This window comes from Salmo salar, chromosome ssa01, assembly GCF_905237065.1.
Source record: "Salmo salar chromosome ssa01, Ssal_v3.1, whole genome shotgun sequence".
Lineage (NCBI taxonomy): Eukaryota > Metazoa > Chordata > Actinopteri > Salmoniformes > Salmonidae > Salmo > Salmo salar.
Window position 1 is genome coordinate 108,069,568 of NC_059442.1, and position 25,953 is coordinate 108,095,520.

The 25,953-nt window shown below is 46.6% G+C and overlaps 1 protein-coding gene across 14 annotated transcripts in view; it reads right to left on the minus strand.

Annotated features, from left to right (window-relative positions):
- LOC106584643 (ankyrin-3) overlaps positions 1-25,953 on the minus strand; it is a 110,944-nt gene that overhangs the window by 60,750 nt on the left and 24,241 nt on the right. For 9 of the 14 annotated variants that reach the window (XM_045687365.1, XM_045687352.1, XM_045687379.1 and 6 more), the window contains 9 exons: positions 22,543-22,666; positions 14,363-14,465; positions 14,065-14,174; positions 10,665-10,697; positions 9,688-9,912; positions 6,251-6,405; positions 4,754-4,965; positions 3,116-3,420; positions 118-346 (listed from right to left, as the gene is read on the minus strand). In XM_045687365.1, the coding sequence (XP_045543321.1) occupies positions 118-346; positions 3,116-3,420; positions 4,754-4,965; positions 6,251-6,405; positions 9,688-9,912; positions 10,665-10,697; positions 14,065-14,174; positions 14,363-14,465; positions 22,543-22,666 (1,496 nt within the window). Of the gene's footprint in view, positions 1-117; positions 347-3,115; positions 3,421-4,753; positions 4,966-6,250; positions 6,406-9,687; positions 9,913-10,664; positions 10,698-14,064; positions 14,175-14,362; positions 14,466-21,096; positions 21,112-22,542; positions 22,667-23,643; positions 23,951-25,953 lie in introns of those variants that run through there. The other 5 variants (XM_045687372.1, XM_045687356.1, XM_045687345.1 and 2 more) reach the window with 4 other exon arrangements.

The window sequence follows — 25,953 nt, forward strand, 5'->3', positions numbered from 1 at the left end:
GTGTAGGAATACATTTCCTTCTAGAATCATGTATGGTGTAGGAATACATTCCCCGGCATTGTGATGGATGAGAGCAGGAGATGTACATAGGAAGTGGAAGCAGCAGGTGAATCCCACCTCAATGTCTTTGCTCCTGGCCACCTCCTCAAAGTTCTCCTGCTGTTCCAGGGTTTTGTCCACCTTGTCGTCTGTCATACAGAAGCAGCGCAGGCGGGACTCCATAGGGTCGTTCATCTTGGCGAACACCACGAACTTGGCCATGTAAGGAACACAGATGAGCTCTCTGTACAGCTGGGTGGCCAGGCCTACAGTCTCTGGGATCTGGTGGCAGTCAGCAAGCCAGAACCTGAAACACAGAGGACAGAAACAGGTTATAAACACAAACAGAACAGGACAGATACAGGTTATAAACACACACAGAACAGGACAGATACAGGTTATAAACACACACAGAACAGGACAGATACAGGTTATAAACACACACAGAACAGATACAGGTTATAAACACACACAGAACAGGACAGATACAGGTTATAAACACACACAGAACAGGACAGCTACAGGTTACAAACACACACAGAACAGGACAGATACAGGTTATAAACACACACAGAACAGGACAGATACAGGTTATAAACACACACAGAACAGGACAGATACAGGTTATAAACACATACAGAACAGGACAGATACAGGTTATAAACACACATAGGACAGATACAGGTTATAAACACACACAGAACAGGACAGATACAGGTTATAAACACACACAGAACAGGACCGATACAGGTTATAAACACACACAGAACAGGACAGATACAGGTTATAAACAGACACAGAACAGGACAGATACAGGTTATAAACACACACAGAACAGGACAGATACAGGTTATAAACACACACAGAACAGGACGGATACAGGTTATAAACACACACAGAACAGGACAGATACAGGTCATAAACACACACAGAACAGGAGAGATACAGGTTATAAACACACACAGAACAGGACAGATACAGGTTATAAACACACAGAACAGGACAGATACAGGTTATAAACAGACACAGAACAGGACAGATACAGGTTATAAACACACACAGAACAGGACAGATACAGGTTATAAACACACACAGAACAGGACAGATACAGGTTATAAACACACACAGAACAGGACAGATACAGGTTATAAACACACAGAACAGGACAGATACAGGTTATAAACACACACAGAACAGGACAGATACAGGTCATAAACACACACAGAACAGGACAGATACAGGTTATAAACACACACAGAACAGGACAGATACAGGTTGTAAACACACACAGAACAGGACAGATACAGGTTATAAACACACACAGGACAGATACAGGTTATAAACACACACAGAACAGGACAGATACAGGTTATAAACACACACAGAACAGGACAGATACAGGTTATAAACACACACAGCACAGGACAGATACAGGTTATAAACACACACAGGGCAGATACAGGTTATAAACACACACAGAACAGGACAGATACAGGTCATAAACACACACAGAACAGGACAGATACAGGTTATAAACACACACAGGACAGATACAGGTTATAATGGTGATCTGAGGCTTGTGTGCAGCTTCTAGGCCATGGAAACCCATTTCATGAAACTCCTGACGAACAGTTCTTGTGTTGACTTTGCATCCAGAGGCAGTTTGAAACTCGGTAGTGAGTGTTGCAACCGAGGACAGACAATTTTTACGTACTACACGCTTCAGGTCTCTCCAGTCCCGTTCTGTGAGCTTGTGTGGCCTACCACCTCGTGGCTAAGCCGTTGTTGCTCCTAGGCATTTTCACTTCCCATTAACAGCACTTAAAGTTGACCGGGGCAGCTCTAGCAGGGCAGAACATTTGACGAACTGACTTGTTGGAAAGGTGGCATCCTATGACTGTGCCACGTTGAAAGTCACTGAGCTCTTCATGGCGTAATGAATTCATTTCAATTTACTGATTTCCTTATATGAACTGTAACTCAGTAAAATCTGTGAAATTCTGGGATGTTGAGTTTCCATTTTTGTTGAGTTTATGTTCTGAAATGTAATGTATTGTTTTGTTATTCAATCTGTATTACAATCATTTAAATGGACTTAATAACCCAGTAAAACCAGTAAACCCAGTTATGTTCCCTGTTGTCTAACTAAACTCAGCCTTACCTGGCAGAGACTGGTGGTGAAGGAGACAGTCTTACCTGGCAGAGACATTGGTGGTGAAGGAGACAGTCTTACCTGGCAGAGACTGGTGGTGAAGGAGACAGCCTTACCTGGCAGAGACATTGGTGGTGAAGGAGACAGTCTTACCTGGCAGAGACATTGGTGGTGAAGGAGACAGTCTTACCTGGCAGAGACTGGTGGTGAAGGAGACAGCCTTACCTGGCAGAGACATTGGTGGTGAAGGAGAAAGCCTTACCTGGCAGAGACATTGGTGGTGAAGGAGTCAGCCTTACCTGGCAGAGACATTGGTGGTGAAGGAGACAGTCTTACCTGGCAGAGACATTGGTGGTGAAGGAGACAGTCTTACCTGGCAGAGACTGGTGGTGAAGGAGACAGCCTTACCTGGCAGAGACATTGGTGGTGAAGGAGACAGTCTTACCTGGCAGAGACATTGGTGGTGAAGGAGACAGTCTTACCTGGCAGAGACTGGTGGTGAAGGAGACAGCCTTACCTGGCAGAGACATTGGTGGTGAAGGAGACAGTCTTACCTGGCAGAGACATTGGTGGTGAAGGAGACAGTCTTACCTGGCAGAGACATTGGTGGTGAAGGAGACAGTCTTACCTGGCAGAGACATTGGTGGTGAAGGAGACAGTCTTACCTGGCAGAGACATTGGTGGTGAAGGAGACAGTCTTACCTGGCAGAGACATTGGTGGTGAAGGAGACAGTATTACCTGGCAGAGACATTGGTGGTGAAGGAGACAGTATTACCTGGCAGAGACATTGGTGGTGAAGTAGACAGTCTTACCTGGCAGAGACATTGGTGGTGAAGGAGACAGTCTTACCTGGCAGAGACATTGGTAGTGAAGGAGACAGCCTTACCTGGCAGAGACATTGGTGGTGAAGGAGACAGTCTTACCTGGCAGAGACATTGGTGGTGAAGGAGACACAGTCGTTGACGAAGGTTAGGGGCGTGGTCCCAGTGATGTCCTCCCATTGGGCAGGAGAGGTTCCGCCGGTGATGCTGCATAGCAACCTCAGGCAGGGGGTGGAGTCTCCCTTGTAGCCGTTGCTAACCCCCTCCCCTGACAAGGGCGGGACCGGGATCGTCATGGTGATGGGTTTGTGGAACTTCCTGCGTCGAGGTTCTACCGTCACTATGGGGCTGAATGTCGCCCGGTTACCAAGGATCTTCTGCACCATGTCATCAGGAGCCGGCTGGGCCTAGAACCAATCAGAATCGATGTTCATAATAAGCCAATCAGAAATGCCGTTCCTCAGTTAAAACACGCCTCCTATCCTTATTCAACAAGTGATTAATTATGTTCCCAGAACAGTTCAGCTCATAACAACTACAGTAACCAGGTACAGTGTGATGGTTTACCTGTTCCCAGAACAGTTCTGCTCATAACAATTAGAGTAACCAGGTACAGTGTGATGGTTTACCTGTTCCCAGAACAGTTCTGCTCATAACAACTACAGTAACCAGGTACAGTGTGATGGTTTACCTGTTCCCAGAACAGTTCTGCTCATAACAATTACAGTAACCAGGTACAGTGTGATGGTTTACCTGTTCCCAGAACAGTTCAGCTCATAACAACTACAGTAACCAGGTACAGTGTGATGGTTTACCTGTTCCCAGAAGAGTTCAGCTCATAACAACTACAGTAAACAGGTACAGTGTGATGGTTTACTTGTTCCCAGAACAGTTCAGCTCATAACAACTACAGTAAACAGGTACAGTGTGATGGTTTACCTGTTCCCAGAACAGTTCAGCTCATAACAATTACAGTAACCAGGTACAGTGTGATGGTTTACCTGTTCCCAGAACAGTTCAGCTCATAACAACTACAGTAACCAGGTACAGTGTGATGGTTTACCTGTTCCCAGAAGAGTTCAGCTCATAACAACTACAGTAAACAGGTACAGTGTGATGGTTTACCTGTTCCCAGAACAGTTCAGCTCATAACAACTACAGTAAACAGGTACAGTGTGATGGTTTACCTGTTCCCAGAACAGTTCAGCTCATAACAACTACAGTAACCAGGTACAGTGTGATCGTTCACCTGTTCCCAGAACAGTTCAGGTACAGTGTGATGGTTTACCTGTTCCCAGAACAGTTCTGCTCATAACAACTACAGTAACCAGGAACATTGTGATGGTTTACCTGTTCCCAGAACAGTGCAGGTACAGTGTGATGGTTTACCTGTTTCCAGAACAGTTCAGGTACAGTGTGATGGTTTACCTGTTCCCAGAACAGTTCAGGTACAGTGTGATGGTTTACCTGTTTCCAGAAGGGTTCAGGAACAGTGTGATGGTTTACCTGTTCCCAGAACAGTTCAGGTACAGTGTGATGGTTTACCTGTTCCCAGAACAGTTCAGGTACAGTGTGATGGTTTACCTGTTTCCAGAAGGGTTCAGGTACAGTGTGATGGTTTACCTGTTCCCAGAACAGTTCAGGTACAGTGTGATGGTTTACCTGTTCCCAGAACAGTTCAGGTACAGTGTGATGGTTTACCTGTTCCCAGAACAGTTCAGGTACAGTGACCAGACCAACCTGCAGTCCCACGCGTATCTTCTTGGTGAGAGCCCCCTCGGGGAAGGAGGCCTGGACCAATGGAAGTGTCAGGCTGGAGAGGACTCCTCCCTCAGGGCCCATCTGGCTGCTCTCCTGTCTGATACGAGACACCACCGCAAAGTACTGTGGGAAATCCTTGGTAATGATGCGACAGATACGCTTCTTCTCCAGGTCCTTGGCACTGTCCAGCTCTGTGGAGGTAGAGACAACATAATGATTATTACACTGAACTGTCCAGCTCTGTGGAGGTAGAGACAACAAAATGATTATTACACTGAACTGTCCAGCTCTGTGGAGGTAGAGACAACAAAATGATTATTACACTGAACTGTCCAGCTCTGTGGAGGTAGAGACAACAGAATGATTATCACACTGAACTGTCCAGCTCTGTGGAGGTAGAGACAACAGAATGATTATCACACTGAACTGTCCAGCTCTGTGGAGGTAGAGACAACAGAATGATTATCACACTGAACTGTCCAGCTCTGTGGAGGTAGAGACAACAGAATGATTATCACACTGAACTGTCCAGCTCTGTGGAGGTAGAGACAACAGAATGATTATCACACTGAACTGTCCAGCTCTGTGGAGGTAGAGACAACAGAATGATTATCACACTGAACTGTCCAGTTCTGTGGAGGTAGAGACAACATAATTATTATCACACTGAACTGTCCAGCTCTGTGGAGGTAGAGACAACAGAATGATTATCACACTGAACTGTCCAGCTCTGTGGAGGTAGAAACAACAGAATGATTATCACACTGAACTGTCCAGCTCTGTGGAGGTAGAGGCAACAGAATGATTATCATACTGAACTGTCCAGCTTTGTGGAGGTAGAGGCAACTGAATGAGTATCACACTGAACTGTCCAGCTCTGTGGAGGAAGAGACAACAGAATGATTATCACACTGAACTGTCCAGCTCTGTGGCGGTAGAGACAACAGAATGATTATCACACTGAACTGTCCAGCTCTGTGGAGGTAGAGACAACAGAATGATTATCACACTGAACTGTCCAGCTCTGTGGAGGTAGAGACAACAGAATGATTATCACACTGAACTGTCCAGCTCTGTGGAGGTAGAGACAACAGAATGATTATCACACTGAACTGTCCAGCTCTGTGGAGGTAGATAAAAGTCCAAACCTTCATCCATCTCAATGATAGTCCTATAATATAGTCCAAACCTTCATCCATCTCAATGATAGTCCTATAATATAGTCCAAACCTTCATCCATCTCAATGATAGTCCTATAATATAGTCCAAACCTTCATCCATCTCAATGATAGTCCTATAATATAGTCCAAACCTTCATCCATCTCAATGATAGTCCTATAATATAGTCCAAACCTTCATCCATCTCAATGATAGTTCTATAATATAGTCCAAACCTTCATCCATCTCAATGATAGTCCTATAATATAGTCCAAACCTTCATCCATCTCAATGATAGTCCTATTTTATAGTCCAAACCTTCATCCATGCCGTTGAGCAGCTCATTGAGGTCATCAGTCTTGCAGTCATACTGATGTTCCTTCCAGGTCTCTCCATTCTCACTCCTCAGCATGATCAGCTCTCTCTCCTTCCCCCTCATAGAACCAAAATGGGGGATCTCCACGATCACAGGGCTGTAAGGGTGAAACCACAGGGCTTTCTCAGTGGTTACACAGAAACTACAACGCTACGGCCCCAATATGGCCGCCCCTCCTGAGCCGACTGGGATGACAGAGGAGAGGTGAAGATGCTGTTGGTATGATGTCACGTGACTTCTATACTCATATCGGACGTTGTTGTTGGAGAGGTATTGAAGATGAGGATGGGAGGTGCACATGCAGACCACATAGACCTGAAAGGCTTTCATGGTAGCATCTGTAATGGAATGGGAACATAGACCTGAAAGGCTTTCATGGTAGCATCTATAATGGAATGGGAACATAGACCTGAAAGGCTTTCATGGTAGCATCTGTAATGGAATGGGAACATACGTCAGTAAGCTGGGTTTATTAGAACAGACGCGATGCATGGAGCAGTTAGACAAGTCTGAAGCTGACGAGAAGCTGCACTATGTGAAGGTACAGAGTCCCAGTACGAGATCTCAGAATGACACAGAACTGGAAAAGAACCAGTGTTGTAGCCATGATATAACCGTATCCTATAAAACGCCACAGAGGAGAATTACACACAAAACATAACTCAAGAGGAAGAATTCATATGAAGCCTCATTTTGTATTTTATCTAGCAAATTGAAAACTTGTATGAAACAAATGTCAAGATGTAAGTCCCTCCTTGCAATCTACTCCCCTTCTGGACGTTAAAGTGACCTAGTGAGGGGAGAAGAAACCTCTCAGAGACTGAGGACATAGAGACCCAGCCTTCTCCATCATTCAGATCAAAGTTATCTCATATTGTTAAGGGAGGTTTCAGGCTAGTAACCAAACATGGGAAAGGATCAACAGTCCTGATAGCAGGATACTGGTGCAGCAGTGAGTATCATGCCCAACAAGCAGGAAGAGCTGAAACAGCCAGGAGGGGAAAAGCCCAAGCTAGCACAAGCTAACAGGTAACATCTTTCAGTGACACACAACGTCCACTGAAAGATTCAACACAGATACGAATGGAGGTGGTTAGAACTCAGAATCACGTGGTCGTCATGGAGATGGTGCTAATATTACCTAGCATGGACAGCCTGACGTCTCTCTATGGCAGTGGTAATCACATGGTCGTCATGGAGATGGTGCTAATATTACCTAGCATGGACAGCCTGACGTCTCTATGGCAGTGGTAATCACATGGTCGTCATGGAGTTGGTGCTAATATTACCTAGCATGGACAGCCTGACGTCTCTCTATGGCAGTGGTAATCACATGGTCGTCATGGAGATGGTGCTAATATTACCTAGCATGGACAGCCTGATGTCTCCATGGCAGTGGTAATCACATGGTCGTCATGGAGATGGTGCTAATATTACCTAGCATGGACAGCCTGACGTCTCTCTATGGCAGTGGTAATCACATGGTCGTCATGGAGATGGTGCTAATATTACCTAGCATGGACAGCCTGATGTCTCTCTATGGCAGTGGTAATCACATGGTCGTCATGGAGATGGTACTAATATTACCTAGCATGGACAGCCTGACGTCTCTCTATGGTAGTGGTAATCACATGGTCGTCATGGAGATGGTGCTAATATTACCTAGCATGGACAGCCTGATGTCTCTATGGCAGTGGTAATCACATGGTCGTCATGGAGATGGTGCTAATATTACCTAGCATGGACAGCCTGATGTCTCTCTATGGCAGTGGTAATCACATGGTCGTCATGAAGATGATGCTAATATTACCTAGCATGGCAGTGGTTCCCAAACTGTGGGGCGTGCCCCCCCCCCCAATAATTTTTTTAATAAAAATATACTTACTTAAACCTAAATAAACTTTAAACTTACTCTTTCTAAATTTTCTAAATTCGGTAGTGCATCATCAGTTCCTCTTGTAATGTTAGTCATTTTTTCACTTAGGTTTTTTAGCCAATAGATATTGTTGTAATTTTTTAGTCACTCAAATATCACATGAATACAATGCTTTTAACATGCAAACTTCTCAACACCAACAAGAACAGTGCTTGAGCCCATATAAATAGACGTGGCACACAGAACAGTGCTTGAGCCCATATAAATAGACGTGGCGCAGGCGTGTGCAGGCCGGGGTGGGGGTGGGGCACAGGATGTTCCCCTGGAAAGGGGGGCCCAGAGTGAAAAAGTTTGGGAACCCCAGGTCTATGGGATGGTCCTAATATTATCTATCATGGACAGTCTGATGTCTCTCTAAGGGATGCTCCTCCTACCCAATAAACTTAGTTCCTGGTGGCCCCAGCTGCAGGACTCGGCTAACCAACATCTCTCCATCGTCTAGACATGGGAGCTTTCTAGGAAGGTGCAGTTTACTGAGTCACATCCAAGCAGCGATAAGAGACACAGAAGATCATATGAGCAACAAACGGCATTCCTACAAAACAGAACAAATGGCCATCTGACCACACCTAAAGTGGTCTGTGATGCTACCGCTAAGACATCATTAGCATCACTGTGTGGAGGCTAGTCCTCTAAAACACCATTAGCATCACTGTGTGGAGGCTAGTTCTGTGATGCTACCTCTAAGACATCATTAGCATCACTGCGTGGAGGCTAGTCCTGTGATGCTACCTCTAAGACATCATTAGCATCACTGTGTGGAGGCTAGTTCTGTGATGCTACCTCTAAGACACCATTAGCATCACTGTGTGGAGGCTAGTCCTGTGATGCTACCTCTAAGACACCATTAGCATCACTGTGTGGAGGCTAGTCCTGTGATGCTACCTCTAAGACACCATTAGCATCACTGTGTGGAGGCTAGTCCTGTGATGCTACCTCTAAGACACCATTAGCATCACTGTGTGGAGGCTAGTCCTGTGATGCTACCTCTAAGACATCATTAGCATCACTGCGTGGAGGATAGTCCTGTGATGCTACCTCTATGACACCATTAGCATCACTGTGTGGAGGCTAGTTCTGTGATGCTACCTCTAGACTATAAGCAGTCTTTCTATGAAGTGTTGAACTATGGAGACTATAAGCAGTCTCTTTCTATGACTATCCAACACATGGTAGAAGTGTTCAACTATGTAGAGTAGTGGTATCTGCAGGATGCTATGTGAAGAAGCAGCAGACTGACCTACAATACTTTATTAGTGCTGGGGTCTACTGGGGTGTGTGTTGGCATGGGAACAAAGGTGGGCAAGCTCCTCTATCTAAACACTGAAACACCAAACTATAACAAATCAACACCAAACACTACAAGAATAGATGGCTTCCATGGAGATGAGGAAAGAAGCATCAAAACGAACAAACAGGTAAATAAACAATGTGAAGGCCTACCCCAGGAACTGAGCTCCAGCAGGCCCCACCTCCACCAGCCTGCTGGCCAATCCCTCTCCATCCACCATCGGTGGGGGCGTGGCCAGCTTGTGCCTCTTCGCCAGGCGGCAGGTGATGCGTGTCGGAGCCGTGCACTTCCTGGGCGGGATGATGATGCGCATTCCGTTATGACGACTCCCCCGCATGGAGCCGCCGCGTGCATCCACCATGAAACTGACCAGGAACCTACAGGGAGGGAGGGAGGGAGGGGGAGAGAGGGAGGGAGGGAGGGGGAGAGAGGGGAGGGGGGAAGGGGGAAGGAGGGAGGGAGGAGTGAGGGAGGGGATGGGGGAGTGAGGGAGGGGGGAGGGGATGGGATGGGGAAGGAGGAAGGGGGGATGGAGGAGGGGGATGGAGGGAGGGAGGAGAGAGGGGAGGGGGGGGAAGGAGGGAGGAGGGAGGGAGGGAGGGAGGGAGGGAGGGAGGGAGGGAGGGAGGGGGGGAGGGGATGGGGGAGGGAGGGAGGGGGGAGTGAGGGAGGGGATGGGGGAGGGAGGGAGGGAGGGGGGATGGAGGGAGGGAGGGAGGGTGTTAGGTTATGGCTGATAGTGCATTTTTATTCACTCTGCTAGTTAGTCCATTTACTACAACAACATGGTTGTTAGGTTATGGCTGATAGTGTTGAGGATGCCTGCGAAAACTCAGCCAACACAAACTATATCAATATGAAATTAATGGGACTGGTGTCAGTTTAAGAATAACACCTACAAATCTAGACACAAGAATGGGAGAATGTAATCTATTGTGGGCTACTTGTAATAATGTCATTCCTATCTTCCCATGTGTCTCTTTTCTAAGTGTTGAGGTTGATTACAGATCAAACAAGCACATAGAGAAACCGTGGCAACAGTAACCATGGTAACAGAAACTGTGGTAACAGAAACCGTGATAGCAACATAGAGTAACCGAGGTAACAACAGAGAGTAACCAATCATCACCTGGAGTCATACTGAGGTAGAGGAGAGGAAAGGCTGCAGGAGGAGAGGAAGAGGAGGAAAAAGGAGCAGGAAAAACCACAGTCATCATTATGAGTCATGCTAGGGGGTTAAATAAAGACAGAAAAAACTAGTACTATAAATAAACTAGTACTATAAATAAAGTAGAAGTATAAATAAACTAGTACTATAAACTAGTACTATAAATAAACTAGTACTATAAACTAGTACTATAAACTAGTACTATGAATAATCTAGCACAAAAAATGTAGTAGTACTATAAACAAATACTACAAATGAACGTAGTACTCTAAATAAAGTAGTACTATAAATAAAGTAGTACTATATATGAGCTAGTACTATACATGAACTAGGGTCAGTCTGTCATATCTGGAGTATTTCTCTTGTCTTTTCCGGTGTCCTATGTGAATTTGAAATATGCTCTCTCTAATTCTCTCTTTTTCTTTCTTTCTCTCTCTCGGAGGACCTGAGCCCTAGGACCATGCCTCAGGACTACCTGGCTTGATGACTCCTTGCTGTCCCCAGTTCACCTGGCCATGCTGCTGCTCCAGTTCCAACTGTTCTGCCTGCAGCTATGGAACCCTGACCTGTTCACCGGACGTGCTACCTGTCCCAGACCTGTTGTCCCAGACCTGCTGGAACCCTGACCTATTCACCGGACGTGCTACCTGTCCCAGACCTGCTGTTTTCAACTCTCTAGAGACAGCAGGAGCGGTAGAGATACTCTCAAAGATCGGCTATGAAAAAGCCAACTGACACTTACTCCTGTGTTACTGACTTGTTGCACCCTCGACAACTACTATGATTATTATTATTTGACAATGCTGGTCATTTATGAACATTTGAACATCTACTGTTATAATCTCCACCCGGCACAGCCAGAAGAGGACTGGCCACCCCTCATAGCCTGGTTCCTCTCTAGGTTTCTTCCTAGGTTTTGGCCTTTCTAGGGAGTTTTTCCTAGCCACCGTGCTTCTACACTTGCATTGCTTGCTGTTTGGGGTTTTAGGTTGGGTTTCTGTACAGCACTTTGAGATATCAGCTGATGTAAGAAGGGCTATATAAATACATTTGATTTGATTTGAATATAAACAAACTAATACTATAAATAAACTAATACTATGAATAAACTAGTACTATAAACAACATAGTACTATAAACAACGTAGTACTATCAATAAACTAGGACTATAAATGACTTAGTACTATAAATGAAGTAGTACTATAAATGAAGTACGACTATACATAAACTTTTACCATAAACAAACTAGTGTTATACATAAACTAGTTCTATAAATAAACTAGTACCTTAAATTAAGTAGTACAATAAAAGAAGAAGTACTATAAATAAACAAGTATTATAAATAAACTAGTACTATAAATGAAGAAGTCAATTTCAATAAAGTGGTACCATAAATTAAGTCGTTCTTCAAATAAACTAGTACTATAAACAAGTACTATAAACTAGTGCTACTAATAAACTAGTACTATCAATGAGGTAGTAATATAAATAAATTAGTATAATACATGAACTAGTACTATCAACTAGTACAATAAATGAAGTAGTACTATAAATAAATTAGTACTTTACATTAACTAGTACTACAAACAAATTAGTACTATAAATGAAGTAGAACTATAAATGAAGTAGCACTATAAATGAAGTAGTACAATACATAAACTTGTACTATACATAAACTTGTACGATACATACACTTCTACTATAAATAAACTAGTGCTACACATAAACTAGTCCTATAAATAAAGTAGTGCTACAAAAAACTAGTACTATAAATGAAGTAGTACTATAAATAATACTAGTACTATAAATAAACTAGTACTATAAATGAAGCAGTAATTTTAAATAAACTAGTACTAGAAATGAAGTAGTACTATAAATAACTAGTACCATACATAAACTAGCACAATGAATAAATTAGTACTATACATAAACTAGTACTACACATAAACTAGTACTATAAATGAAGTAGTACTAGTACACCGGGCTCCCGAGTGGCGCAGCAGTCTAAGGCACTGCATCTCAATAAAGTAGTACTATACATTAAGTAGTACTATACATCAACTAGTACTATACATCAACTAGCACTATAATGAAGTAGTACTGTAAATAAACTAGTACAATAAATTAAGTAGTACTATAGTACTAGAAATAAACGAGTACTATATAAACTAGTAGTAGAAACAATCTAGGACTATAAATGAAGTAGTACTATGAATAAACTAATACTACTATTATGATATAGGGAGGATGAAGAAACAGAGAATTTCAGGAAAGAAGGAGGAAATAAAGGATAGTTAGATCCTATTCACTGAAAGAGAGAGCGAGAGAGAGAGAGAAAAGAGAGAGACAGAGAGAGAGAGAGCGAGAGACAGAGAGAGAGAGAGAGAGAGAGAGACAGAGAGAGAGAGAGAGAGAGAGAGAGCGAGAGAGAGAGAGAGAGAGAGAGAGAGAGAGAGAGAGACAGAGAGAGAGACAGAGACAGAGAGACAGAGAGAGACACAGACAGAGAGAGAGAGAGACAGAGAGAGAGAGACACACAGAGAGAGAGAGAGACACAGAGAGAGAGAGAGAGAGAGAGAGAGAGAGAGAGACACACAGAGAGAGAGAGAGACAGAGAGAGAGAGAGAGAGAGACAGAGAGAGAGAGAGAGACACAGAGACAGAGAGAGAGAGAGACAGAGAGAGAGAGACACACAGAGAGAGAGAGAGACACAGAGAGAGAGAGACAGAGAGAGAGAGAGAGAGAGAGAGAGAGAGAGACACAGAGAGAGACAGAGAGAGAGAGAGAGAGAGACAGAGAGAGAGAGAGAGAGAGATGGAGAGATACCAAGGAATCACGACCTTCCATTCACCAACATATAGATTAATTAAATAAATTGATGAAGCAGTTCCATACTGTAGAGTCTATAAGACTGTTCTACTGTAGAGTCTATAGGACAGTTATACTGTAGAGTCTGTATCTGACCCAGAGTCTATAGGACTGTTCTACTGTAGAGTCTGTATCTGACCCAGAGTCTATAGGACTGTTCTACTGTAGAGTCTGTATCTGACCCAGAGTCTATAGGACTGTTCTACTGTAGAGTCTGTATCTGACCCAGAGTCTATAGGGCTGTTCTACTGTAGAGTCTGTATCTGACCCATAGTCTATAGGACTGTTCTACTGTAGAGTCTGTATCTGACCCATAGTCTATAGGACTGTTCTACTGTAGAGTCTGTATCTGACCCAGAGTCTATAGGGCTGTTCTACTGTAGAGTCTGTATCTGACCCAGAGTCTATAGGGCTGTTCTACTGTAGAGTCTGTATCTGACCCAGAGTCTATAGGACTGTTCTACTGTAGATATAGAGTCTGTCTGTATCTTACCCAGAGTGTATGGGGCTGGAGACCATGTTGATGTTGTCCAAGGTGTCAGCAGTCCAGCTGTAGTGTCTCAGAGAGTCAGAGTTACAGTCTCTGCTGGCCACCACCAGGTTCTGAAGGAGACAGACAGACCGTCAGGCCGTCAGGCCGACAGACAGACCGTCAGGCCGTCAGGCCGACAGACAGACAGACAGACAGACAGACAGACAGACAGACAGACAGACAGACAGACAGACAGACAGACAGACAGACAGACAGACAGACAGACAGACAGACAGACAGACAGACAGACAGGTCGTACCATATCCTTGGTAGGAGCCAGTATCTCTTCGATCATCACGCTGTCTCTGGTGTAAGAGGTCCTGTTCAGGGTGTTGGACCTATCCGAACTGAAGGACCGCAGACTGTTGTTTACAGCAGTACCAAGTTACCACAGCAACAACAGGCAGGGGGGTGGCGGGGCAGGCAGGCAGGGGGGTGATGAGAGGGTGTGGTGAACAGAAAGACAACTCATTACAACATGCAGCTAACCTCTATACAATATAAATATAACCCACAGCACAGGATGAACCACTGACTGAACATCAGAGGTATGGGATTATAGATGTATGGTAGAGGTATGGGGATTATAGATGTATGGTAGAGGTATGGGGATTATTGATGTATGGTAGAGGTATGGGGATTATTGATGTATGGTAGAGGTATGGGGATTATAGATGTATGGTAGAGGTATGGGGAATATAGATATATGGTAGAGGTATGGGATTATAGATGTATGGTAGAGGTATGGGGATTATAGATGTATGGTAGAAGTATGGGGATTATAGATGTATGGTAGAGGTATGGAATTATAGATTTATGGTAGAGGTATGGGATTACAGATGTATGGTAGAGGTATGGGATTCCAGATGTATGGTAGAGGTATGGGATTATAGATGTATGGTAGAGGTATGGGGATTATAGATGTATGGTAGAGCAATGGGGATTATAGATGTATGGTAGAGGTATGGGGATTATAGATGTATGGTAGAGGTATGGGGATCATAGATGTATGGTAGAGGTATGGGGATCATAGATGTATGGTATAGGTATGGGGATTATAGATGTATGGTAGAGGTATGGGGATTATAGATGTATGGTAGAGGTATGGGGATTATTGATGTATGGTAGAGGTATGGGGATTATTGATGTATGGTAGAGGTATGGGGATTATAGATGTATGGTAGAGGTATGGGGATTATAGATATATGGTAGAGGTATGGGATTATAGATGTATGGTAGAGGTATGGGGATTATAGATGTATGGTAGAGGTATGGGGATTATAGATGTATGGTAGAGGTATGGGTTTATAGATGTATGGTAGAGGTATGGGATTACAGATGTATGGTAGAGGTATGGGATTATAGATGTATGGTAGAGGTATGGGATTCCAGATGTAGGGTAGAGGTATGGGATTATAGATGTATGGTAGAGGTATGGGGATTATAGATGTATGGTAGATCAATGGGGATTATAGATGTATGGTAGAGGTATGGGGATTATAGATTTATGGTAGAGGTATGGGGATTATAGATGTATGGTAGAGGTATGGGATTATAGATGTATGGTAGAGGTATGGGGATTATAGATTTATGGTAGAGGTATGGGGATTATAGATGTATGGTATGTGATGGTGTGTAAAACAACATACAGCAGGTCTATGGTGTGTATAGCATTCTAGATGAAGAAAGGGGGTTTGAATGAAGTAGCAAACTCAGGTAAAAAACACAATAATGATGTATGAGCTATGTCTGATAACTAGCGTTAGATAAAGGGACTGGGACCAACGCCTGTTTTACATGGACAGCGCTAACGTAGAATTTAAGGATTTTGGGCACTGTCCAGCTGGGCTAGTAGACGGCTAGTACTAACCCGGGTACAGCATCTGGGTTATGGGATAGTTGAAAAGACAAAAATGTCACTAGCCAGTGGTCTAGTTAGATAAATGTTCTACAATGCCGGTCTGAACAGTACTAGCCACTGGCCATTTTAGTCATTTAGCAGACGCTCTTATCCAGAGCGACTTACAGTAGTGAATGCATACATTTTCTTCCGTACTGGTCCCCCGTGGGAATCGAACCCACAACCCTGGCGCTGCAAACACCATGCTCTACCAACTGAGCCACACGGGGCCATCTCTACTGCCATCCCTACTGCCAGCCTTACTGCCATCCCTACTGCCAGCCCTACTGCCATCCCTACTGCCATCTCTACTGCCAGCCTTACTGCCATCCCTACTGCCAGCCCTACTGCCAGCCCTACTACCATCGCTACTGCCAGCGTTACTGCCAGCCTTACTGCCATCTCTACTGCCAGCCCTGCTGCCATCTCTACTGCCATCCCTACTGCCATCTCTACTGCCAGCCCTACTTCAATGCTCAAAATTAACAGTAAAACACTTTTAAAGCCTCAAAGGATAAAATAATCCAACTTTCAAAACGAGTCCTTTTTGTCTAGCCACGGCAGTCAACTAGCTAGCTAGGTAGCTGTTTAGCTAGCCATGGCAGTCAACTAGCTAGCTAGGTAGCTGTTTAGCTAGCCACGGCAGTCAACTAGCTAGCTAGGTAGCTGTTTAGCTAGCCACAGCAGTCAACTAGCTAGCTAGGTAGCGGTTTAGCTATCCACGGCAGTCAACTAGCTAGCTAGGTAGCGGTTTAGCTATCCACGGCAGTCAACTAGGTAGCTGTTTAGCTAGCCACGGCAGTCAACTAGCTAGCCACGGCAGTCAACTAGCTAGCTAGGTAGCTGTTTAGCTAGCCACAGCAGTCAACTAGCCAGCTAGGTAGCTGTTTAGCTAGCCACGGCAGTCAACTAGCTAGCTCGGTAGCTGTTTAGCTAGCCACAGCAGTCAACTAGCTAGCTAGGTAGCGGTTTAGCTATCCACGGCAGTCAACTAGCTAGCTAGGTAGCGGTTTAGCTATCCACGGCAGTCAACTAGGTAGCTGTTTAGCTAGCCACGGCAGTCAACTAGCTAGCCACGGCAGTCAACTAGCTAGCTAGGTAGCTGTTTAGCTAGCCACAGCAGTCAACTAGCCAGCTAGGTAGCTGTTTAGCTAGCCACGGCAGTCAACTAGCTAGCTCGGTAGCTGTTTAGCTAGCCACTGCAGTCAACTAGCTAGCTAGGTAGCTGTTTAGCTATCCACGGCGGTCAACTAGGCAGCTGTTTAGCTAGCCACGGCAGTCAACTAGCTAGCTAGGTAGCTGTTTAGCTAGCCACAAAAGTCAACTAGCTAGCTAGGTAGCGGTTTAGCTATCCAAGGCAGTCAACTAGCTAGCTAGGTAGCGGTTTAGCTATCCACGGCAGTCAACTAGGTAGCTGTTTAGCTAGCCACGGCAGTCAACTAGCTAGCCACGGCAGTCAACTAGCTAGCTAGGTAGCTGTTTAGCTAGCCACGGCAGTCAACTAGCTAGCTAGGTAGCTGTTTAGCTAGCCACGGCAGTCAACTAGCTAGCTAGGTAGCTGTTTAGCTAGCCACAGCAGTCAACTAGCTAGCTAGGTAGCGGTTTAGCTATCCACGGCAGTCAACTAGCTAGCTAGGTAGCGGTTTAGCTATCCACGGCAGTCAACTAGGTAGCTGTTTAGCTAGCCACGGCAGTCAACTAGCTAGCCACGGCAGTCAACTAGCTAGCTAGGTAGCTGTTTAGCTAGCCACAGCAGTCAACTAGCCAGCTAGGTAGCTGTTTAGCTAGCCACGGCAGTCAACTAGCTAGCTCGGTAGCTGTTTAGCTAGCCACTGCAGTCAACTAGCTAGCTAGGTAGCTGTTTAGCTATCCACGGCGGTCAACTAGGTAGCTGTTTAGCTAGCCACGGCAGTCAACTAGCTAGCTAGGTAGCTGTTTAGCTAGCCACAAAAGTCAACTAGCTAGCCACGGCAGTCAACTAGCTAGCTAGGTAGCGGTTTAGCTATCCACGGCAGTCAACTAGCTAGCTAAGTAGCGGTTTAGCTATCCACGGCAGTCAACTAGGTAGCTGTTTAGCTAGCTACGGCAGTCAACTAGCTAGCCACGGCAGTCAACTAGCTAGCAAGGTAGCTGTTTAGCTAGCCACGGCAGTCAACTAGCTAGCTAGGTAGCTGTTTAGCTTGTCACGGCAGTCAACTAGCTAGCTAGGTAGCTGTTTAGCTAGCCACGGCAGTCAACTAGCCAGCTAGGTAGCTGTTTAGCTAGCCACGGCAGTCAACTAGCTAGCTAGGTAGCTGTTTAGCTAGCCACGGTAGTCAACTAGCTAGCTAGGTAGCTGTTTAGCTAGCCACAGAAGTCAACTAGCTAGCTAGGTAGCGGTTTAGCTATCCAACGCAGTCAACTAGCTAGCTAGGTAGCGGTTTAGCTATCCACGGCAGTCAACTAGGTAGCTGTTTAGCTAGCCACGGCAGTCAACTAGCTAGCCACGGCAGTCAACTAGCTAGCTAGGTAGCTGTTTAGCTAGCCACGGCAGTCAACTAGCCTTCCTCTGACACCGCCTAGTATAAATAGGTCCTGGATGGCAGGAAGTACTGGAATACTGGGCCATACACACTACCCTCTGTAACGCCTTACAGTCGGATACCGAGCCATTGCCATACCAGGCGGTGATGCAACCGGTCAGGATGCTCTCGATGGTGCAGCTGTAGACCTTTTTGAGGATCTGAGGACCCATGACAAATCTTTTCAGACTCCTGAGGGGGAAAAGGTGTTGTCGTGCCCTTTTCACAACTGTCTTGGTGTGTTTGGACCATGATAGTTCGTTGGTGATGAGGACACCAAGGAACTTGAAGCTCTCGACCCGCTCCACTTCAGCCCCGTTGATGTTAATAGGGGCCTGTTCAGCCCTCCTTTTCCTGTAGTCCACGATCAGCTCCTTTGTCCTGCTCACATTGAGGGAGAGGTTGTTGTCTTGGCACCACATTGCCAGGTCTCTGACCTCCTCTCTATAGGCTGTCTCATCATTGTCAGTGATCAGGTCTACCACTGTTGTGTTGTCAGCAAACTTAATGACGATGTTGGAGTCGTACCTGGCCAAGCTGTTGTGGAGGAACAGGGAGTACAGGAGGGGACTAAGCACGCACCCCTGAGGGGCCCCTGTGTTGAGGATCAGCATGACAGATGCGTTGTTGCCTACCCTTACCACCGGGGGCGGCCCGTCAGGAAGTCCAGGATCCAGTTGCAGAGGGAGGTGTTTAGTGCCAGGGCCCCTAGCTTAGTGATGAGCTTTGAGGGCACTATGGTGTTGAACGCTGAGCTGTAGTCAATGAACAGCATTCTCACATAGGTATTCCTTTTGTCCAGGTGTGAAAGGGCAGTGTGGAGTGCAATAGAGATTGCATCATCTGTGGATCTGTTGGGCCGGTATGCGAATTGGAGTGGGTCCAGGGTTTCCGGGATGATGGTGTTGATGTGAGCCATGACCGGCCTTTCAAAGCACTTCATGGCTACCGACATGAGTGCTACGGCGCGGTAGTCATTTATGCAGGTTACCTTCGCTTCCTTGGGCACAGGGACTATGGTGGTGTTCTTGAAACATGTCGGTATTACAGACTCGGTCAGGGAAAAAACTTGCCAGTTGGTCAACGCATGCTTTGAGTACATGTCCTGGTAATCCTTCTGTCCCAGCGGCCTTGAGAATGTTGACCTATTTAAAGGTCTTGCTCACATCGGTTACGGAGAGTGTGATCACACGGTCGTCCGGAACAGCTGGTGCTGTCATGCATGCATCAGTGTTGCTTGCCGCGAAGCAAGCATAAAAGGCAGTTAGCTCATCTGGTAGGCTCGCGTCACTTGGCAGCTCGCGGCTGGGTTTCCCTTTGTAGTCCGTAATAGTTTTCAAGCCCTGCCACATCCGACGAGCGTCAGAGCCAATGTAGTAGGATTCAATCTTAATCCTGTATTGACGCTTTGCCTGTTTGATGGTTCGTCTGAGGGCACAGCGTGATTTCTTATAAGCGTCCGGATTAGTGTCCTGCTGCTTGAAAACGGCAGCTCTAGCCTTTAGCTCGGTGTGGATTGTTACCTGTAATCCCTGGCTTCTGGTTGGGATATGTACGTATGGTCACTGTGGGGACGACGTCGTCGATTCACTTATTGATGAAGCCGGTGACTGAGGTGGTATACTCCTCAATGCCATTGGATGAATCCCGGAATATATTCCAGTCAAAACAGTCCTGTAGCTTAGCATCCGTGTCATCTGACCACTTCCGTATTGAGTGAGTCACTGGTACTTCCTGCTTTAGTTTTTGCTGATAAGCAGGAATCTGGAGGATAGAATTATGGTCAGATTTGCCAAATAAGGGTGAAGGAGAGCTTTGTATGCGTCTGTGTATGAACGGATGGTAGAGGCGGTTTACCCATTCGCCGACGACACAAAAACTTAACGTAATCCATTTTAAATTCAGGCTGTAACAAAACAACATGTGGAAACAGTCAAAGGGTGTGAATACTGTCTGAAGATACTGTACATCTATATGCCACGGCCTCTACCTTGGTAGAGGTGGTCACATTAACACAGATCCCTTCAAGCTAGATAAAGAATCAGTCCAAACCAAAGGGATGCAGCATCTCAACTGATACAGACTAAACCAAGCAGAGGCAGCATGACCCCAGAAAGACTACATCCAACAGAAACAATACTGATACAGACTGAACCAAGCAGAGGCAGCATGACTCCAGACAGACTACATCCAACAGAGACAATACTGATACAGACTGAACCAAGCAGAGGCAGCATGACTCCAGAAAGACTACATCCAACAGAAACAATACTGATACAGACTGACCCAAGCAGAGGCAGCATGACTCCAGAAAGACTACATCCAACAGAGACAATACTGATACATCACAACTCACTGGAAGTAAAAATGAAAGGACATTTTAGAAGCATCATGAGCAAACTGTCCACTCAGTAAGATGGAGTACAACAAATCAATGAGAAATCACAACACAGTGGTTAATGTAGTTGTGGTGGTTGGCTGGGGATCTAGGAAGTAAAGTTTGACATCTGGAAACATGTAATCCCATCTTACCTGCAGACCTTAGGGCTATGGAACGAGGTACGAGTTTGAAGTGGGGGGGGGGGGGGAAAGTACAAAACAGAAGATATTGAAAGCAACAAATGTGAGAGGACAAAGCAGAAATGCAGTGTGGTTGTAATGGGCCTGGGTCTGATGCTCTGAGTTGTGTTAAACACTGACATTAAACACCGATGTTAAACACTGACACTCTCTGAAACTGGGGTTACTGAACCTTCCTTTCAACTGGAAGGGATAACTGGGGTTACTGAACCTTCCTTTCAACTGGAATGGATAACTGGGGTTGCTGAACCTTCCTTTCAACTGGAAGGGATAACTGGGGTTACTGATCCTTCCTGTTATTGAACCAGAGGCAGAACATAAGTCATTCTACTCATACCACAAACACACTGACCAGAGCTCTGCAGCCAACACAGTAGTGTTGAAGTGGCTGAGGTTAGTACTGTCACACTATTACAGTACGACTAGATCCTATTTCCTCCTGAACACAAACACAATTCACATGAACGTTATCAGATAAGTGATTTCTGCCCTGCTCATACTAAGAAATCCGTTTTGATTGTGATAGGGTTAGGGTTGTCTGGGAAGCCATGTACACTGTACTATCCTGTATCACATGATCAATTTGGATGGGTAGAGGGTAGTGGGTAGTGGGTAGAGGGTAGTGGGTAGAGGGTAGAGGGTAGTGGGTAGAGGGTAGTGGGTAGAGGGTAGAGGGTAGTGGGTAGAGGGTAGAGGGTAGTGGGTAGAGGGTAGTGGGTAGAGGGTAGTGGGTAGTGGGTAGAGGGTAGAGGGTAGTGGGTAGAGGGTAGTGGGTAGAGGGTAGTGGGTAGTGGGTAGAGGGTAGAGGGTAGTGGGTAGAGGGTAGTGGGTAGAGGGTAGTGGGTAGAGGGTAGTGGGTAGAGGGTAGAGGGTAGAGGGTAGTGGGTAGAGGGTAGAGGGTAGTGGGTAGAGGGTAGAGGGTAGTGGGTAGTGGGTAGAGGGTAGAGGGTAGTGGGTAGAGGGCAGAAGGTACAGGGTAGTAGGTAGTGGGTAGAGGGTAGTGGGTAGAGGGTAGAGGGTAGTGGGTAGTGGGTAGAGGGTAGTGGGTAGAGGGTAGAGGGTAGTGGGTAGTGGGTAGAGGGTAGTGGGTAGTGGGTAGAGGGTAGTGGGTAGTGGGTAGAGGGTAGTGGGTAGAGGGTAGTGGGTAGAGGGTAGTGGGTAGAGGGTAGAGGGTAGTGGGTAGAGGGTAGAGGGTAGTGGGTAGAGGGTAGTGGGTAGAGGGTAGAGGGTAGTGGGTAGTGGGTAGAGGGTAGTGGGTAGAGGGTAGTGGGTAGAGGGTAGAGGGTAGAGGGTAGTGGGTAGAGGGTAGAGGGTAGAGAGTAGTGGGTAGAGGGTAGAGGGTAGAGGGTAGTGGGTAGAAGGTAGTGGGTAGAGGGTAGAGGGCAGAGGGTATGGTACCTGGCGCTGCGTGCTCCGATGCTAAAGCCCATGTAACCCTCCTGGGGCAGGGAGTCGTCTCCCAGCTCTCTCAGGTCCTGGGGTCCCAGGTACTTATCCGTGTCGCCTGTCATCGCATCCTCACCTGACATAACAGCAACCAGATAGTTAGACAGTCCACAGCTCACAGTCCCCTCTCTCTCCAGATAGTTAGACAGTCCTCTAGTCCAGTCCTCTAGTCCAGTCCTCTCTCTCCCTACAGTCCTCTATTCCAGTCCTCTCTCCAGATAGTTAGACAGTCCTCTAGTCCAGTCCCCTCTCTCCAGATAGTTAGACAGTCCTCTAGTCCAGTCCTCTAGTCCAGTCCTCTAGTCCAGTCCTCTCTCTCCAGATAGTTAGACAGTCCTCTAGTCCAGTCCTCTAGTCCAGTCCTCTCTCTCCAGTTAGACAGTCCTCTAGTCCAGTCCTCTCTCCAGATAGTTAGACATTCCTCTAGTCCAGTCCTCTAGTCCAGTCCTCTCTCTCCAGATAGTTAGACAGTCCTCTAGTCCAGTCCTCTAGTCCAGTCCTCTAGTCCAGTCCTCTCTCCAGTTAGACAGTCCTCTAGTCCAGTCCTCTCTCTCCCTACAGTCCTCTAGCCCAGTCCTCTCTCTCCCTACAGTCCTCTAGTCCAGTCCTCTCTCTCCAGTTAGTTAGACAGTCCTCTAGTCCAGTCCTCTCTCTCCCTAGTGTAACAGATGAGTTAGACAGTCCCCTCCCCATACATTCCTCTAGTCCAGTCCTCTCTCTCCCTACAGTCCTCTAGTCCAGTCCTCTCTCTCCCTACAGTCCTCTAGTCCAGTCCCCTCTCTCCAGCTAGTTAGGCAGTCCTCTAGTCCAGTCCTCTTTCTCCCTACAGTCCTCTAGTCCAGTCCCCTCTCTCTCTCTGCTGTCCTAACTGGACCAGCCATGCTGTAACCCCTGAAAGCAGGTCCAGTAGGAGTGTCCCCAGAGCAGACAGGCTGTTTTAGCAGATCAATAGAAGCCTGGAGGCCTGTTCCACTGTCCTGTCCCCTGCTCTGCTCTGCCACGGGACACACAGCTGACCGGACCCATCCGCCACAGGGCTACTGAGTTACTCACACTACGCTTGTTTAGTCACTGAATACGAAGCCATGGTTTAAGCAGCGAAAGCAACACCCATTCTAAAGTTAGAAACCAATGTTGCAGCTATGATGAGTAGGTTTGTAGAGTTAGCCGTCCAGGAGAGTCCCGTTGCAGAGTGTTAATGGACGTTAGAGAGAGATGAGGCAGAGGAACGGAGGGGTTAAAACGCAGAGGTTAAAACGCAGAGGAACGGAGGGGTTAAAACATAGAAACTAGAGCAAGTGCACATCGACCAGCCAGCTACCATCCAGCGAGGGGAGAACAGCATTCCACCAGCGATAAAGCAGAGTTCATCGACCCCCCTGCTGATCTACAGCAACCCTCCCCCTCCTCCCCCCTCCTCCCCGTTCCCCAACCTCACCCCTCCTCCCATCGCCTCTCCCTCTCCTCCCCCTCCTCCCATCGCCTCTCCCTCTCCTCCCCCTCCTCCCATCACCTCTCCCTCTCCTCCCCCTCCTCCCATCGCCTCTCCTTCTCCTTCCCCTCCTCCTATCGCCTATCGCCTCTCCCTCTCCTCCCCCTCCTCCCATCACCTCTCTCTCTCCTCCCCCTCTTCCCATCACCTCTCCCTCTCCCCCCCTCCCCCTCCTCCCATCGCCTCTCCCTCTCCTCCCCTTCCTCCCATCGCCTCTCCCCCTCCTCTCTAACTGCAGAAACACACAACAAAACTTGACAGACCTCATCTGGTGACATTCCTCACAAGAATGTCCATTCATGTATTACCCTCCCCCCTCTATCTCCCCCTCTCTCCCCCCCTCTCCCTCCCCCTCTCCTGCCACCCTCACCCCTCTCTCTCCCTCTCTCCTGCCACCCCCCTCTCTCCCTCTCTTCTGCCAGCCCCATCTCTCACTCCACCCTCTCTGTCCTAATCACACCAGAAAACCTACTCTACCCTCTCTGTCCTAATCACACCAGAAAACCTACTCTACCCTCTCTGTCCTAATCACACCAGGAAACCTACTCTACCCTCTCTGTCCTAATCACACCAGGAAACCTACTCTACCCTCTCTGTCCTAATCACACCAGGAAACCAACTCTACCCTCTCTGTCCTAATCACACCAGGAAACCTCCTCTACCCTCTCTGTCCTAATAACACCAGGAAACCTACTCTACCCTCTCTGTCCTAATCACACCAGGAAACCTACTCTACCCTCTCTGTCCTAATCACACCAGGACACCTACTCTACCCTCTCTGTCCTACTCACACCAGGAACAGGACTGTCACACCAGGACAGGACTAGATCAGACCAGGACAGGACCAGAACAGACCAGGACAGGACTAGATCAGACCAGGACAGGAATAGATCAGACCAGGACAGGACCAGATCAGACCAGGACAGGACCAGATCAGACCAGGACAGGACTAGATCAGACCAGGACAGGAGCAGATCAGACCAGGACAGGACTAGATCAGACCAGGACAGGACCAGATCAGACCAGGACAGGACTAGATCAGACCAGGACAGGACTAGATCAGATCAGGACAGGACTAGATCAGACCAGGACAGGACTAGATCAGATCAGGACAGGAGCAGATCAGACCAGGACAGGACCAGATCAGATCAGGACAGGATAGTCTACAGTAACCTAGTTAACGTGGTCAGCAGGCTACAGTAACCTATGTAACATGGTTAGTAGACTACATTAACCTATGTAACGTGGTCAGAGGGCTACAGTAACCTATGTAACATGGTCAGCAGGCTACAATAACCTATGTAACATGGTCAGTAGACTACAGTAACCTATGTAACGTGGTCAGCAGGCTACAGTAACCTATGTAACGTGGTCAGCAGGCTACAATAACCTATGTAACGTGGTCAGAGGGCTACAGTAACCTATGTAACGTGGTCAGTAGGCTACAGTAACCTATGTAACATGGTCAGCAGGCTACAGTAACCTATGTAACGTGGTCAGAGGGCTACAGTAACCTATGTAACATGGTCAGAGGGCTACAGTAACCTATGTAACGTGGTCAGTAGACTACAGTAACCTATGTAACATGGTCAGCAGGCTACAGTAACCTATGTAACGTGGTCAGCAGGCTACAGTAACCTATGTAACATGGTCAGAGGGCTACAGTAACCTATGTAACGTGGTCAGTAGACTACAGTAACCTATGTAACGTGGTCAGTAGGCTACAGTAACCTATGTAACGTGGTCAGAGGGCTACAGTAACCTATGTAACGTGGTCAGTAGGCTACAGTAACCTATGTAACATGGTCAGCAGGCTACAGTAACCTATGTAACGTGGTCAGAGGGCTACAGTAACCTATGTAACATGGTCA